General features: G+C 41.9%; 1 protein-coding gene across 1 annotated transcript; it reads left to right on the forward strand.

Annotated features, from left to right (window-relative positions):
* Positions 1 to 2578: 2578 nt before the first annotated feature.
* On the forward strand, positions 2579 to 18364 carry tnk1 (tyrosine kinase, non-receptor, 1). Its single transcript, XM_020491595.2, has 15 exons — positions 2579 to 2918; positions 8438 to 8622; positions 9023 to 9093; positions 9198 to 9383; positions 9644 to 9796; positions 10097 to 10227; positions 10966 to 11112; positions 11289 to 11415; positions 11649 to 11795; positions 12031 to 12125; positions 12538 to 12777; positions 15429 to 15502; positions 15690 to 16204; positions 16299 to 16394; positions 16587 to 18364. Exons 2-15 carry the CDS (start codon positions 8460 to 8462, stop codon positions 16788 to 16790), a joined length of 2349 nt encoding a protein of 782 aa, XP_020347184.1. The 5' UTR covers positions 2579 to 2918; positions 8438 to 8459; the 3' UTR covers positions 16791 to 18364.
* The last annotated feature ends 256 nt before the right edge of the window (positions 18365 to 18620 follow it).

Here is an 18620-nt window from a genome sequence, read left to right on the forward strand (position 1 = left end):
GTGTTACAGAGCAAATAAATGTAGACACTGTCCAATGTGTCCATGCATGACTGGGTTGATGGAAGGCTAGGCGAAGAAGCTGACATTGAGATTAAACATCATAACATGGAAAGACTCACCATTCATCATTGTTCTCAGGCAGAAGGTGTATCTGATAGATGTTCTTCCTTCGAAACGCAGTACCTTCCGCACTCTCCTCAACTGGTAAGAAGCTTACTTTACTCTTTGAGATTCAAAGTCTGAAAATGTAAAGATTTTAAAAAAGGAACACACAACATTTCACACATCCGACTGTTGTTGTGCACATGCTGTAAAGTCAGCCAGAACTCAATGATAAGCAGCTTATTGTCATTAGCATGTCCTTACTTTTGAGTATGTCTTTATGTACTGTTGTTCCATAAGTTTACTTTAGGAATGAATGTCCTCACAGAAAAATACCAGTCTCTGCTTGTCATATTCAAGTTCAATACCACTATTCACTAAAGAAAGAACATCCTTGGACTCTGACGTATCACATGCATGACGTCCACAAAGACATTTGTTCACAACGTGTGGTTTATTTATCTAAACATTAACGCCAGACCAAAATCCTCCCGGAAGAGAATTACATTTGTCTGTAAACTTAGTTTCAACATGGTTTTGATATAATAGCAAATTGCATAGCAATGAAACATTATACATTGCAAACGTAATAACAAAAAAAAAAAACTTCCGGTGACTTATATTGTCAAAGGGATTTTGTCGCGGGTTGATGAAGCCATGAAAGCGCGACTCAGAGGAAAAGAGCGCCGTTTGAAAAACCAACAGCAGAGAGTGCTGTTGTATTTTTAATCTCAACATCTTGAACGACCCTGTACTGGTGCTGCTGTCTAGTACCATCCAATTGTACATTATTCTATATGCAGAAAATGTGAAATCAAGATGCAAAAAAAAATGATCACAAGTTTGACCTCACACCAATGACTAATCTTATTACCCTTCACTATTTTGCCTTTTTATGCTGATTTCCAAACACTCTGCTCACTGATCACCTTCTTAATGTTTTGATAAACACTTCAGGGGTAGAAGGTCTGATGCAAATTCTGACAACTTCCCTCACATTACTGTTACAGCACCATGAACATGCTTCCTGTGGAGCATCTGAGGTGGATCCTGGTCCCAATTGTCAGGTGAGAAAAGGCTACATAAAAATGTCACAAGCCCCCAGGTCACACACACATCATAAAGTACGAGCTTCCCATGCTGTAAGCTGACACTAAGAACCTTTTGCTCAAGAATTTGCATTCTGAACCCTGTGACAGATACGTTTAAAGACAAAATTATGGTCACCACTATTCCCACATACTCCTGCTCTCTAGAAACGGAATATAACCTGGTATCATTAGGTCGTTATATTTCTCAATCCACTTGGTAAATTAATGTTAATTGAGCAAGGAGTCACTGCTACAAAACCAATACAAAATATCTGATATAGAATATTTTCACAATAACAATGATTTTTACATGAGTCATTATTGATACATAATCATACATTCACATCTACAGTATATATATATATATTATTTATTTAACTAGGCAAGTCAGTTAAGAACAAATTCTTATTTACAATGATGGGCCTACACCGGCCAAACCCTAACGCGGACAACGCTGGGCCAATTGTGCGGCCTATGGGACTCCTGATCACGGCCAGTTGTGATACAGCCCAGGCTCAAACCAGGGTCTGTAGTGACACCTCTAGCACTGTGATGCAATACCTTAGACCGCTGTGCCACTCTGAAGCCCTTTCGGTCATTTTATATCCATGTGATAATGTCATGAAAGAGAACCAGTTTCCACTGTTTTTTAAATGAGAATAGACTCACTCTTGATTGTCCTTTAAATTGAGCATCATTCCCTTTCTATTGTGTTGTGTGTACCATACCACTAGTACAAGGAAGTGCATGCAGGGGGCACTCCACTTTGTTGCTGCCTGGGTACACATTCAAATAGGAGGCCATGTGAGAGGCAAAAATCTAGTCAGACTGGCTTGGCAGGAGCAGACATGCACAGTAAAGAGGGAGGGAGAGAGAAAGAGTATAGTTTCTCTACAGTACTTGAGTCATTGCTGCTGGCAAGTTTTGACATCATTCAAACAAAACAAGCAAAATATCAATGGAAAGAAATACCCTGAGGCTGTTATTGATGGAATATAACAGCAATATGATTCACTTTATGCTATGGTCACCTGCTTTTCAACTTAATCTTTAGAATTTACAATGTCCACATTCAGGGCCCTTTGTCCACACATGAAAATATAAAAAAAAGGGAGGTTGAATCACTAACGTTTTAGGCAAAGGAGAACACAGGATACAACATACATGATATAACATATTTATCTTAATTTATAATTGATGCATAATGCGCATTCAAGTTGTTCAAAAGAGCCATGAGAATATATGATAATTACGCAAATGCCTATATAATTGTAGTAGTTTTGGTGTGATTGCGCAACATTATTATGCGTAATATATTATTGTTAAATAACTTACGTCATACATTATTGTAAAAATAAATGTGATGTGTAGGCGGGTGTCTGGGCAAGTGTAGCACAGGTGGACGTTGAAAAGGGGTGGAGTGAAAATATGAGGAAGAGACAGAGAGAGCACTGTGGACAGGTAGAGCGAAACACACCAGTTTAAGTGAGGATTCTCAGATATTTTGCGATGAAATAAAACAACCGACAACACTAAGAAAAGAAAAATAATGATCATTTGTTGACGAAATGAAGAAAAACAGTATGGCATGTGATGTGGATTATCTCTAGGTCTATCGATCCTATTTGGAATCAGTTAATTTGTTGTTGTCGCTCATAACCGAAAGCTGGGTTCATAAATAAGCAAGATCGTGGCACCAGTAGACTTTCGGTCATTTTGTTGACGGTAAGTATTTACCACTCATCTTTGTTGAACTAGCCTTTGGCATCAATTTACCCCACCAGTCAATACAGTATATTGACAGTATTTATTCTGAAAGGCTAAACAATGGCGTCCCACAACTAACGTTACAGTTAGTGGCGTTCAGTAATTCATAGGCCTACACCTTGATTTACTATCAACTCCAGGGTAACAAATGGTGCAGACTTACTTTTAACTCTGTTGAGAAAAATGGCAATGGCAATTTTGATAGGCAAGAATGAATCAAGCATTTGATTTAGAGAAACGCATTTTTCTGTAAACTCCAATGCATGCCTTATGAACCAGATAAATCAAAGCATATTTTCACATTTTTGTTCTAAACTATTTTTTCGAAAGTCATCATGGATGATCATTTTAATGCTGACCATACACCAGCAAACTCAATTGAGGATTAACACAGTTTGACAATGGCAGCGTTTCCCAAACCAAATGGTGCATGTTTTGGTTTTTGCCCTAGACCTACAGAGCTGGCTGAAATAGTCAACTCAGCAGTAAGATTTTATTAATTGAATCCGCTGTATAATGTCAGGGCAAAAACTAAAACTTGCACCCTTTGGGGACCCCAGGACCGAGTTAAATAAGTATTTTCCTAACAAGGGTCATAGGCAAATAGTTATGTCACTGCTAAGAGAGGTGAGTGTGTATCCAGGATTGTGTATATATATCTATATATATCTCTTTCTCTCTGAAATAATTACTCAACTTCCAGGCTACTTCATTGGGATTGCATGAAGGCACTCCCAGAGATTGCTTGAAGGCACTCCCTTTGTTGACTGATGTAGATTGGGGACAGTTCTGGTTGTTATGAATCAGACCGAGTCAGTCAGGCCATGCATTCTGTTAAAAGAGCCCTTCTCTATGAGGAGATGTTATCGTGAAGCTTTGTCAAACTCTCTCTTTGTTAGAATCCCAGCTCATCAGGGATCATGTGTCCAGTAGGTTGTTCAGACTCCAGTTATCAAATCAAAGTTTATTGGTAGCGTACACAGATTTGCAGGTGTTATGGCAGGTGCAGCGAAATGCTTATGTTACTGGTTACCCCATTAGTTTGTCTTTAATTGATCGAGTGCACTCACCCAATCAGCACCAAGAGACGTAGCCTCAAAACAAAGCCTCCCAAATGCTTCATGGAGAGAGCAAATAGGCCCAAACAACCCTATAGCTACCTCCCTCTTATAACATTCATTATCCGGTAACTGAGTGGATTAAAGATGCATTCCTGTGTACATAAATCTGAATAACCTCAAAGCAATGGCATGCATGAGAAATGACCCGTGATTGGTTGCTCGCATGTTTTTACTGCAGACTTGGCACAGGATTGTGACTTTCATGAAATAGTTGGGTGTGGGTTTGGGAGTTGTCCTTGGGAATCTCTTTTGACAGGAATAGTGCTTGTCCGGGCTAGCCCCTTCTTGCGTCTGTCTGCATCAATGTGTTTCTGTCGGTCTTTCTGTGGAAATACAAAATGGAAATGGCCTTCATCTGTTAACCAAGCTACAATCTGCACCCACATCAGGTACCCATCATCAGCTATGACATAGACATACACACATGTTATATCTGATATGTCAGACAGTTGATGTGAGATAACTGGTTTGGGTTTCCCAGAATAGTTGACACAAGAATGTAGGCCTCTGATTCACACCCTTCTCTGTGATTGTTTTATAGCGGCAATTCCCTGACGCGGAAGTCCACACGCAGACAAGGACATGAAATGACGTGTGTAGTTAGATAGACGTTAAGTAGTTGTTGGAAATTACAGCTTGGCGTCACAGGTTGCGCCTCTTTGTGAATTGCAAAATTTGAGTTCAAGACAGAGAGAAGAACATGCACTTCCAGTAGTCTCTGAGCAACAGACGTGTGGGCTTGCTTGCTTTGAGATTGCAAAAAAATACTATTTCAAAGTTGATGTAGGAGCTGGACAAAAATACGTCACTTGATTTAAGAACCGAAGGATGGGCACCAATGTTGCGGTATGATTAGCTTTATATGTGGTAGCAGTAAACAGTGAGCAAATGTATTTTGAAACTAAGTGATTAACACCCACTGGCGTATTCTATTAGCACCCACTTGCTTATTCTTATTCTAACACACTTTCATCTCTTTGTTTCCTGTCCCACCCTCTCTTCCCATCCTCCATTGGTTAATTCTTCTCCTCAATCGTCGCCTTTCCCCTCTGTTTCTGTAACTGGTTCTTTGTCCATGTGAACAGGGGTGATAGGATTTCCCCCAACAAATGTGATATAACAAACTTGATTCAGCTGATACTGACTTTGGTGCCAGGTTAAAAAAAATGTTGCTCATTAGGGTTGTTTTATGGTGTTGATTTGATACAAAACAAAGGTCTGTTAAGTGTTTGGCTGGTACTGAAAGCTGTCACACTCGGCTCCCTCTTGTGTTAGACAGCGCATTAACTCAGGACTTTTATTGATGAATTCTTGTTATGGGTGTCCATAGCGACCAGAAGAGGCCGGTATGTGAACTTTGAACATAATTACGGTAAAACAGGCTGGCTCGTTGTTGAATTGAGGCTCAGAAAAGGTACTGTCTCCTTTGGTTACAGCTCTTTGACTTTCTCTGATGTTCCTCCACTGAACAAAATCTGTGAATTCCCAATTCAATTATGCATAATATTCCAATGGTGAAGCTGCTGGGAATTAGCAACAAGGCAGTGTTTATGCTGTATCTTGGAATTGGCTTGAAATGCTTCCTCCCTTAACTCCCTTAAGGTGATCACTAACTGGACTGGGGAAAGCTATACCCTTGCGTACTTACCTACCCATTCTAGTTAGATCAGAAACGACTTTGCCAAAGGAAGGATATATTGTTCTACTAATGGAACTGGACCATCCTGATACATTATTTGGATCTCCATGAGCTTTTTCAGAAGCAGCAGCTACTCTTCCTGGTGTCTGCACAAAACACAAGTAACAAAACACCTTAAGGGCAAGGTGTGCTGCTCTGTTTTGAGCCAGCTGCAGTTTTGCTAGGTCTTACTTTGCTGCACTTCACCATATTGCCGGACATGTAGAGTGTGGAATCATCCACATACATAGTCATTCTAGCTTTGTCTAAGACCAGTAGCGAATCATTTGTACAAACAGATAAGAGTAACGGCCCAAGGCAACTGCCCTAAGGGACACCGCAATGTACATATCTGATGTTAGAGAAGCTTCCATTGAAGAACAGATAAGGTCTCTCTGGGTTCTATTAAATAAATGACTCTCCAACCATGTGATGGCAGGTGATGTAAAGCCATAGCAAGTGACAATTTATGATCAATAACATCAAAGACTGCACTGAAATATAACAATTACAGCTCAACTATCATCTTATTATTAGTGATGCATCGATATTACATTTTGGCCGATAACAATATTTTCCTTGCTAAAATAAATATAACAATAACCGATATTGAAAATGTTTGCGGCCTTTTAAGCATTCTAGTACATTTAAATAGTTAGACCACTGCGTCCATGTGTGTGTTAAGGCATTGCATCTCAGTGCAAGAGGTTCGAATCCAGGCTGTATCACACCCGGCCGTGATTGGGAGTCCCATAGGGCAGCGCACAATTGGCCCAGCCTCGTCCGGGCTGTCATTGTAAATTAGAATTTGTACTTAACTGACTTGCCTAGTTAAATAAAGTTTACACACACCACACTGACCAAAAAGTTATTTTGTTGGCATTTACCTATGTCCCCATTACCAGTAAAACATAATGAAAACCTATTTCTTTCACTTACTTGCTGTGCATTTTTGTTGTTCATTTGTTTAGTCGTTTCATTCTCAACCAGGATTTCTTTGGGACGCCGTTTGGGTCTTTGCAAATAACACAACATAATCTGTTTCAGTAGCTGTAGTTAACTAGCTAACTATATAGCTAGGTGTCATCTAAAATAGCCCTAATTTATAAGACAGTTCTTATTTGATTAATGGTGGTCGGACCCAACTATGTGAAGCTAGGCACAATAAGGATGAACCACAATAGTGAACTTGCGGTTAGCATAATTCTGGCATAATTATATTTGTATTCATATGCATCACTGTCAATGACATACTTTTAATTTGAAGGCAACCCGCAAATTCCACTATTGTGCCTAATCCTTATTGTGTCTAGTTTCGCAACACATAACCCGGCCCGTTCGAGCCTCACTAAATCAAATCAAAGTTTATTTGTCACGTGCGCAGAATACAACAGGAATACAACCTTACAGTGAAATGCTTACTTACAGGCTCTAACCAATAGTGCAAAATGATGAAGCTAGCTGGCTGCTTATAACGTTAGCTTTGGACCACAGGGTTAAGTAGCTGGCTAGCTATTTATTTGAATGAACTGAAGTTCAATAGGTGAACAACAAGTGGCAACCTAGCTAATACTTACTCACAAGGATCCCTAAATCATTGCTAAGAATAAAGAAAAACAACTTGGATGAGTAGGTGTAATAAAACTTTTGATAGTGTATGTACATGAGATATCATCAGTAAATTAGCTAAAATTCTGAACATGTTTTCACTTCGTCAATATGTGGTATTGTGTGTAGATGGGTGAGAATCTAAAAATAATTGAATGTGGAATAAGTCAAGGGGTATGAATACTTTCTGAAGGCACTCTAATATGGTAAAATGTAATAAATACATCGTTTATCAGGTCTGTGGGATGTTAGGCTGAAGCTACTGACCCTGAAGCTTGGCTCTCTCATTCCTCCCAGATCTTTAGGGAGGGAGGGTGGAGAATGAGCTTGTGTCCCCACGCTCTCTGGTAGCTTTCATAGCTAGGGTGAGTTATTTCCACCTCTGGCGCACAGCTCTAGAGAAGTCCTCGTTGAGGAAGATGTCGGTTCCTCTCAATTACTTAGCTCTCTCCAGAACAGCCGTCTTGTTCTTGAACCTTAGGAACTTGACGACTTTCCGCCTGGGTCTGTCACCTGGGCTGGTTACAGGTGTTCCAGACCTGTGGGTGTGGCTCCACCTCAATCTTCCTATGATCCATCTGCAGTTTTTTGTGATAATTCTTCTCACATTCTCCTCAGAATCCATCCATGTCTCATGATTCACACACAGTGCTGATGTCATCTCGAGAGGACTTAGTTTTTTTCCATCTTGCGGGATTTGTCTCTTTCAGGTCCCTCGCCTCTCCCTGGGAGAACTGCAAACTGTTCTGAAGGTCCTGGACCTCTGATCAGATCGTCCATTATTTTGTTAGTTGAGTTAACTAGTATTTGGAAAAAGTTATTGAAGCTAGTTTCTCGTTGTTGTAACAATTGCTTGTAGATATATTTTTGTTGATTTTGAAAGGTCTCGCACCTGTGATCGCGAAATACTGTCCACTCCATTACTCCAACCTTTAACTTTGGGTAGCATGATGGTAGCAATATAGGCTAATTCCGGTACTCTACGCAATTCCAGCCAGCACCACTGACAAGGCCGATGGAAACAGCACCTTTACATGACTCTTCCCCTCCATCCTCTTTGACCCCACTAGTGCTGTGGTGCCCTGTAGGGTCATGCTGATGGACCAGGACACTCAGTGGCTGTACCACCTCCTGGCCGAGGTCCAGTTGGAGAGGTTCTACCTGCGTGTCCGGGACGGCCTCAACATCACCCGCATAGAGCACTTCAACTATGTCAAGGAGTCTGACCTCGAGCAGATCGGCATTAGCAAACCAGGTCAGTGCTCGACGCAGTTGCCTCCAAATGATTCGTATCAGAGTTTTGCTGTTTTGACCAGATGGTATACAGTTACGGATTAAAGTGACTTTTCGTAGCAATTTAGGCAGCAGGTTAGGATAATTAACGTAGCAGGTTAGGATAATTAACGCAGCAGGTTAGGGGAATTGGGTTAAGGTTAGGAAAAGGGTTAGTATTAGCTAAAATACAAAAATTCTAAGTAACATGAACTTTATTATTATTATTATTATTTTTTACCATAGCAGTATACCATCTAGCCACAAGCAAACTATCCTCCATGTTGGCACTACCGGTAGATTAGTGGGTTACGGTAGAATTGAGTTGTAAGTGCTGTTGATCTAGTTTGTTTTATGATCTATGGTTATTTGTTGACATGTAGGACAGAGAAGATTATGGGATGCTGTGAAACGGTACAAGATCACCATGAGACCAAAGTCATGGATCACCAAGGTAAGACATGTACACCACCTCCCACAATGTATTTCTTTGATGATTGTTAATTGTAAAACATTTTATAATTTTTTTATATATATATATATTTTTTTTCCTCCCAGGTCTTCAGTGGCCGTGGTCCGGAGGGCGGTGACCAATGGGGCAGTATGGGGCAGGGCCAGGAGACAGGAGGGCGGGCACTCACCTGTCTGATTCAGGACAGTGAACTATCTCTAGGGGAGAAGCTGGGCATGGGCTCCTTCGGTGTGGTGAAGAGGGGAGAGTGGCAGACCCCCACTGGGAGAGTGGTGAGTGTTTCTAGTGGGACACTATTTCCCTTATTTTACTCACCAAGTCCAATGTTATGAATGTAGATATGCAGTAGTACTAGTGAAAAGCCAGAGCTAGGTTGCCTGTTTGGAAAACACACAGGGCAAGATATCTTAAAGATCAATAGAAATTGCATTACAGTATATTCCCGATCAATAGAAATTGCATTATCTATTCCAAATGTTATTAATCAGTACACCTAACTCATCCATCCTTCTCCTTTCTGTTGCCGTGACAGCTGCCAGTTGCGGTGAAGACTCTGAGGAGTAGCCTGTCCAGACAGACGGACACGCTGACAGACTTCCTCCAGGAGGTGACCACCATGCAGTCTCTAGACCACCCCAACATCATCCGCCTCTACGGAGTAGTGCTCACACAGCCCCTGAAGATGGTGAGACTGCCATATTCTTTCCAACCTCTGAAAGATGGAGTATAAACATATTTATTATTTCTCCATTATGGGCCATATTTCTATATTGAAATCCTGTCGCCTTTTAATTCCTGGGCCCAATAAGCTAATATTCTAATCGGGAGATTGGTTATTCAAATACAGCCATTCAAATTCAAAGAAACTTTCAGTGGTCATTCAGATGTTATGTTTATCAAATAATTAACTTAGGGAATTTGAGGGGGGAAAGTAAAATCCTCAGAGCAAAGAAGTCCCTTTAAAACCGTATTATCTTTTCCCCAGGTGACAGAGGTGGCATGTCTGGGATCCCTGTATGACACGCTGCGCTCTCGTCAGTACGAGTACCCCCTGGCACGCCTCTGGCTCTTCGCCACCCAGATAGCAGCAGGCATGGAGTACCTGGAGGGTCGCAGGTGAGACACAAAACAGTCCCACTCTACAGACTACAACCACAGATGGAACAATGAGACCGATATTTCACTGGATGTATAAATGTGAAGCATTCGCTTGGTGTTTCCACTCACTGCCACATATGGTAGTGAGAGGAAGCCTAGTGACGGGCAGTGGAAGAAGATGGAACGAGAGATTTTGGCCGACATTCTGCTAATACATTTGATCCCAATACCGTTTTCTGTTCCCAAAACTAGAATCGGTTACAAACAGTGTAGACTAAGTTTTGTAGACTTTACCCTTTGTCGAAGTTGTAAAAAATAGCGTTGTTTTATAAGGAGTGCAAAGGCAAATTGAGTTATTGCACACGCACACTTCAGAGTAGGCATTCTCTCATGGAAATGCAAATGTTTGCTAGAATTCTGCAATAGGATCTCGCTAGCTTGCGCTTGGCTCTGCCCAACTCCTTGCTTGTTCTGCCCACTATGACTCGTTTGTTCCCATTTGGAATGACGGGCTGTGGTCTATCTTGGTTTAGTTATAAAAATCTTTGCTACAACCACATGCAATTTTAACCACTAACTTTACTGTAACCCTCACCGTAACCCTAAATGTAAACAATTCCTCTGACCAACGTAATACATTTCCTGAAAGCCAATCAAATTTGACCAGAGGCGGATGAAGACACTTCTTACCAATGAAAACCCAGTATCATTTGTGGTTTTGGCTGGTAAAGTGTGCCTGTGTTATATCTCCTCCAGGTTCATTCACAGGGATCTGGCTGCCCGGAACGTTCTCCTGGCATCCAGGGAGATGGTGAAGATCGGGGACTTTGGGCTGATGAGAGTCCTGAGTCAGGAGAAGGACCACTACATGATGACAGCCCACAGACGCATCCCCTTTGCCTGGTGAGCTGAGGAGGAAACATCAAGGAGTGTGTGGGGGGAAATGTTATTTGCAAGTCATTGATTGTTTAGCAGTGTAACCTAATGGAAGCCGATGTGGAGATATCACTACTGTGGAATTTTCTTTGCTGGATGATTGTCAGTTTGTAGTAATTCCATCTCTCTCTTGCGCCCTCCAGGTGTGCCCCAGAGAGTCTGCGTTTGGGCTCCTTCACCCATTCCTCTGATGTGTGGATGTTTGGGGTCCTCCTCTGGGAGATGTTCACCTATTGTGACGAGCCTTGGCTGGGGTTATCTGGCAGACAGGTATGTGTAGAAAAAGTTTTGAAATTGAGTATGGAGACAGTTTTGTACACTTAAGATAAACCATGACTCACAACGACTCAAGGCTCCAAGCATCTGTACGACTTCTGAAATATTTGAGCCCTTTTTAGCCAAAAAAATGTTCATTGTTGTGTGTGTGACCACAAAAATTGCAATATAGAGATATTGAATATGTCTTTGTCATTAAACGTTCCTCTCTTCTTTTCTCTCCTCAGATCCTGTGGAGGGTGGAGAGGGAGGGAGAGCGTATGGAGAGACCCCCTGACTGTCCTCAGGAACTCTACTCTGTGATGAGAAAGTGTTGGGCCTGCACCCCATCCGACCGACCCACCTTCTCCCAGCTCACCACTCTGGTGGCAGAGGTAACAGACTACACATTTCTATGTACATTTGTTATGCACTGTATACAGTTACATTATACTCACCAAAACGTGCACCCGGGGGGGGGGGGGGCAGGACTGAGTTTGGTGATCTCTGCTCTAATCCAGTTGTTCCTTAACATGTTTACTTTTTTAAGCATGTCGGCAGTGACAAGAATACAGGCCATTTTCACTTTGAGACGTGCTTAAATAGTTTTCCCCTCCTCCCTCTTTCTAGGCTCAGCCTATAGAGGTGCGTGCTGTGAGGGACTTTGCGGAACCTAGGAAACTCACTCTGCTATCCAACGACCTAGTGACCATCATAGACCATGGGTGAGTGTGGGATAGGAAGAAAGAGAACATTTATGGACACGAAAGATGGAATAATTTGTTAAACCTGCTCCTTCAAAGAGCTCCATTCATGAACCGCATTCCAACCCTGATTTGATGGTTAACCCTAATCCTCACATTCTTGCCCCCTTGTGGTAATTCTTGAGAGGGGGGGGGTATTATCAAATTCTTTATCACGAAAATCTTACAATTACTCCACGCTCTGTCTGCTTTTCTTAACTTGGCTAACACTACATTATGCAGAGTCTTATGTAAAAGTGTCAAGAGGGTTGTTAAGGACTGATAAGCGGTTTATATTTTTAGTTAAGTCTATAAGTCAGTATAAACGGTTATAACTCACTGGTTGAAATTGTACAATGGTCACTGGTTTCTTAATGTGATTCTTCCCCTGTAGTCTGGAGCTGTGTGAGTGGAAGGGTCAGAACCAGAGGACCCTGACGGTGGGCTGGTTCCCCCCAAGCCTGGCTGCCCCCAGCAGCACTCCTGCTCCTCCCGCTGCCCCTGGTCCTCCCGCTGCCCCTGGTCCTCCTGCCTCCAGCCTCATCTCTCCCCCTCTGAAGGGCAGTCTGCAGCACACAGGGCATGGAGACACCCACCCCGACCGTAGCTGGGGCACCCCGGAGCGCCTCGATGAGTCAGTCAAGATTTAATTAGGTTTCGATAAGGCTTGGATAATGTTTTGCTGCTAACCTTGGTTCCTGCATTCAACAGCACTGTTTTCTTGCAATGTTTGACAATGATGAGTTGGTTAAGTTAGAAACTGCCTGCAGGAGGGTCTTAGCTGGTGAATTAACCACCTTCCACTTAGTATTCAGCACTTTTCTTTTGTAAACATTCCACCATGAGGTAGTAACAACCTACTCAATCCATGGCTATATGATAAATGTAGTATGACTTTGAACCTTTGAGTATACATCCCATGACCATTGTTCCCTTTAAATGTTTTCATCACTGAAGAAATTTCAGGTCTGCTGAGCGCAAACTGTAGGCCTACAGAGACTTTTGAACAAAAAAAAACATGCAGGGCTTGACATTAACCTTTCTAGGGCAAGCATTCCGCTAGCGGAACCCCTCCACAACATTCCGCTGAAAAGGCAGTGCGCGAAATTCTAAAATATTTTGGGGAAACATGTAACTTTCACACATTAACAAGTCCAATACAGCAAATGAAAGATAAACATCTTGTTAATCTACCCATCATGTCAGATTTTTAAAAATGCTTTACACCGAAAGCACAACATATGATTATGTTAGGTCATAGCCAAGTCAAAAAAACACAGCCATTTTTCCAGCCAAAGAGAGGAGTCACAAAAAGCTGAAATATAGATCAAATGAATCACTAACCTTTGATGATCTTCATCAGATGACACTCATATGGGACATCATGTTACACAATACATGTATGTTTTGTTCGATAATGTGCATATTTATATCCAAAAATCTCAGTTTACATTGGCGCGTTGCGTGCATTAATGTTTTGATTCCAAAACATCCGGTGATTTTTGCAGAAATACTCATAATAAACATTGATAAAAGATACAAGTGTTATTCACAGAATTAAAGATAGAATTCTCCTTAATGCAACAGCTGTGTCAGATTTCAATAAAACTTTACAGAAAAAGCATAATCTGAGAACAGCGCTCAGAACCCAAAACAGCCAGAGGAATATGTGCCATTGGAGTCAACAGAAGTTAGAAATTACACCATAAATATTCACTTACCTTTGATGATCTTCATCAGAAGGCACTCCCAGGAATCCCAGTTCGACAATAAATGACTGATTTGACTGTTCCATAAAGTCCATCATTTATGTCCAAATAGCCATTTGTTGTTAGCGTGTTCAGCCCAGTAATCCATCTTCATGAGGCGCAGACAAAAACTCAAAGTTCCATTACAGTCCTTTAGAAACATGTCAAACGATGTATGGAATCAATCTTTAGGATGTTTTTAACATAAAACATCAATGTTCCAACCGGAAAATTCCTTTGTCTGAAGAAAAGCACTGGAACAAGAGGTAACTCTGTCGGGACCGCGTGTCATGAGACCAAGGCACTCTGCCAGACCACTGACTCAAAGAGGTTTCATGAGCCCCTCCTTTATAGTAGAATCCTCATTCAAGTTTCTAAAGATGGTTGACATCTAGTGGAAGCCCTAGGAAGTGCAACTTTATCCATATCTCAATGTGTATTCGGTAGGCCAACCTTTGAAAAACTACAAACCTCAGATGTCTCACTTCCTGGTTGGATTTTTCTCAGGTTTTCGCCTGCCATATTAGTTCTGTTATACTCACAGACATCATTCAAACAGTTTTAGAAACTTCAGAGTGTTTTCTATCATACTAATAATAATATGCATATATTATCATCTGGGACAGAGTAGGAGGCAGTTCACTCTGGGCACGCTATTCATCCAAAAGTGAAAATGCTGCCCCCTATCCCAAAAGAGTTTTAACCTGTTTATCCACTTGTCCTTCAGACAAAGAGGTGACTGAAAATGTTGTTTGATGCAAGAATCCACTTTAAAATTGCATCATTATTCCCATACAATTATGCTACCCCCTGCATATTGGCAACTTATTCAAGCCCAAAATACAACACTGCCGCTTTAAGACAAAAAAAGCTCTTTACTTGACTCACTTTTCAAAGTTTTGTGCTCTTGTAGGAAGCAATCACTCCCCTATTGCTGACTACACATCATCTATAACTGGGCTAATAACTCACTAACTAGCAAAGGATATTAACAAAATGTACACACGTGGCTTCATGCAGCTCACGCTTTGATCTCAAAACAAGCGCATCTACTCACGACCGCTCATGCGATAAACACAGTCCAGTTCAAAGTGAATGGCACAGATCCATATATGGCAATTGTCTATTTGCATATAGGCCTACTGCAGCTCTGCTTCGTTATGCCGCGCCGGTCTGTAGAATGTGGGCCTGAGTCGTGCATGTCAATGCAATAGAATCCTACTCAGATGCGTTCTGCCGACAACAACATCTCTTGCATAGTTAGTTTTGCATAGTTTGTTTTGGTATGTTGCATTGAAAGTGGCTAATATTGCATTGATTCGATCACAATTGCCACAGTAAAGGGAAATGTTGATAGTGTTAACTAATGGGGAAAACTAGAAAGTTGAATCTCATGCTTCTCTGTGCGCGCTGATATTTCTTCTGCGCAGCAGTCCCGGGGGTGCTGCGGCCCGCACTCAGCTTAGAGGCTGTGACCAGTGTGTGTTTGGAGAGTGTGTTTACCTGTGTTTTGTCTGACGTTTTTGACGTTTTTCAGGAGCATAAACTGGAGGAGCGGCCCAGCAAACAGAGATCGCGAGGAAGAGGGCTCCAACTTACAGAAAATGTCAGGTAACGACGTCAAGAGCTCTTTGATCAACATATGGCTGATACGAACATGTTATCCATGTTCTACTAGCATTGAGAGCAACGGGTCGGAAGTTCGATACCAACTAGGGATAACCACCCCCCAACATGCTGTATACTGTACATCTTTTGTACACAAATATATTAAACATAACTATCCTTTTGTCCCCAGGTATGACCAGGAGTCTGGAGTCTGTCCTGAGCGATCCCCAGAGCTGGACTCAGACGGTAGTAGGGGTCAGGGTGGACCCCCGTCGTGGACCCGTCCCCGCCATGGGGGCCCACAGCGTGGGGATGCAGCAGGACATCCGTAGGTTCAGCGAGGCCAGCATCAACCCCCCGGCTCGCCCGCCCCCACCCAACCCAAAAAACTTCAAGATCCCCCAGGTGGTGATCCGAGATCAGAGGCCTACTGCAAATCCAGCCCCAGGCACCTCATGGCCTCCACAGCCTCCAACACATCCACAGCAGCAGATGCTACAGCCAGCCCAGCCTCAGCCCCAACCACCGCAGACCATGGGAGGAAGCAATCTGGGCAAGATGGCCCACATGGCACGGTCAACACCAACACTGGATAACTATGGGGACAAGGAGAGGGATCAAGAAAAGGAGAGGGTGGTGAGGGAACGAGAGAGGGAGAGGTACCCGCCTCAAGTGCAACGCACCAGGGAAGCCGTCATAGCACAGGTATGGAATTGATGTAGGGTCTTTAGTTCTTGAGGTGTTAGACAGTTCAGGCTCTTTAATTAGTCTAACTTACTAAGGTATTCTGATTGGTCAGGTCATGGAGGCGGTGCATGGAGTAACCAATGAGGAGGTTCGTAATGCACTTCGCCGCAATGAGTGGAATCCTGTTAGGGCCCAGCAACAACTCAAGGTAAGACAGAATTTCTCTTCTAATTCTTATGTAATAATTCCGAAATAATGCATATTTTATTTACATATACTTAAAATGTATTCTCCATTGACCAACATAGTTAACTAAGAATACTAAAATTAAGTATTTGGATCAGTGTTTATGTAATTAATGCTAAATATGATGCCCCAACCTCACTTCTCTCTCTCTCAGATGGAGCAGCTGTACTCTCTGAGCCTGTGTTCTCGTGACGACTGCGTCATGATCCTGTCCCGCTACCAGTGGAATCTACAGCTGGCCAGTCGCTACCTGATCAGAATGGTACGGGAGGACAGGACTGGAGGAGGAGAGAGGAAGAGGAAGGATGGAGAGAGAGGGACACCCCCTGTTGCCATGGCGAGACGAGGAGGAGTATGAGAGGTGGAGGGATACTGGAAACAACAGACAATAAAGCTTTACAACATTTAAGAGGAACTGACATGGAGTTTTAGGAATTAAATGGATGGGAGGAGGATAAAAAAGGAATTGAATATATATGGAGTGAACCATAAAGACGTTACAGTCCTTAAATACTATTTTATCCTTTTTTTTACAGTTCTGTTAAACATATTTTTTTGTGACGAACTGCCACATCCTCTCTGTTCTCAAAAATAGTTGTATCATGATAAATTTGTATATATTGTATTAGCATTGATTATATTTGTTGAATAAATTGTTGATACAAAATGTGCATGAGCTAGGGGTGTACATGTGGCTCATGCCCCTCAATTTTACAAATCATTAGAGCTGGGATGTCGTAGAATCAAGAGAATATACAGTGTGATGTAATTTCCTTTCACAGGAAGTGTTTGGCATTTCTCACTGCCTTGACTTTCGAATTGACCTCTAGTTGTGAGTTTCCCATTATGCTGTCTATAAAACTGGAGCAGGAGGAGGTTACATGGGGCTGGAGAATCCAGCACTACTATGGAGATGGCCTTATGTTAAACTGTACTTCAGCATGCTTCCAGCAAGGGGGGGGGGGGTAAATGAGAACACCTCCCTTATGTTGTGAACCTGCCTTACTCCTTTCAGGCCCCCCTGGCACTTTGCCACTATTTTGTGGATCTCTTTAAAATCAAGCACGACTCTGTGTAATTGAGATTGACAATCACAATAAACAAATTGATCATGCTTTGAAACCACAAGACAATTTCCCATTGAGCCGAAATATGCAGCATTTAACCGTGAACGCAGGAACATAAATAAAATACCCTTTTTTTCTCGGCCTAAAATATAGACTATAAATATAGAATATTTAATATTAGAACTTGGGTTGTCACGTTCACAAAGATGAATGCCTACACAAAGTGTTTGAACCCAGGTCTGTTTGGGATCAGGGCATCTGTCTCATGTATTCCTAGTGTCATTTATTTGTTTATGGGGTGAGTATGAAGTTGACTCTATGCCAGGGTTAGGCAACCCTGGTCCTAGAGTGCTGCAGCAGTTCATGTTTTTGTTTTAACTGACATGGAAGACCAGGTGTGTTGAATTTAGGCAATCACTGAACTGATCAATTAGGTTTCCTACCCTGCTTTGTGTAAAATTTGGGGAAAGTTTTTTTTGTATTAGGTCAAACAATTATTCTTTGTGGTAAATAGAGCAGTTTGGGATCTTTCGTTCAGTGTGACCTGTAGTTTTACACTAGTGCCGAGATTCAATATGTCAAGTTCTAGGCATTGCAGCTTTTATGGTGGATTGAGATGCAGCCCATACAACAACAAAAACATCTCTAGCTTTAAAGGCAATTGCCGACTGAGCCAACATATGCAGTGTTTACCGGTAATAAGATTATCCTTTCAAAACCACAATGTCTATAACCTGTGATTGGATTGAATCCCGGCCTAGGTTTTGTGAGTGCCAGAGAGAGCTAGGCCACTGAGGGTGGGGTGGAGAGCAGTGTTTATGAAGCCCTGTTAAATAAATGACATGTGTTACTAATTGGAAAAATGTATCCTGCCTTACAGGCTTTTATTCTCTCTTTCACCAGTCTCCACCCAACATTTTTTAAAGTCATGGGACCAATTCCATTATTTCCCCCTATTCTCCTTCCCTAGCTCCTTTCCTTAAAAAAAGGCTATGGGTTTAAACCTTGCCGTTGCTTTATTCTACGTTGCTATCTAATTATTTTTGATGTTTTTGCACAATTTTACATCGAAGGTGTTTGGTGCAGTATTTCGGAAGTAAAATATGCAACGTGTTGTCTGA

This window comes from Oncorhynchus kisutch, linkage group LG9 (assembly GCF_002021735.2).
Source record: "Oncorhynchus kisutch isolate 150728-3 linkage group LG9, Okis_V2, whole genome shotgun sequence".
NCBI lineage: Eukaryota > Metazoa > Chordata > Actinopteri > Salmoniformes > Salmonidae > Oncorhynchus > Oncorhynchus kisutch.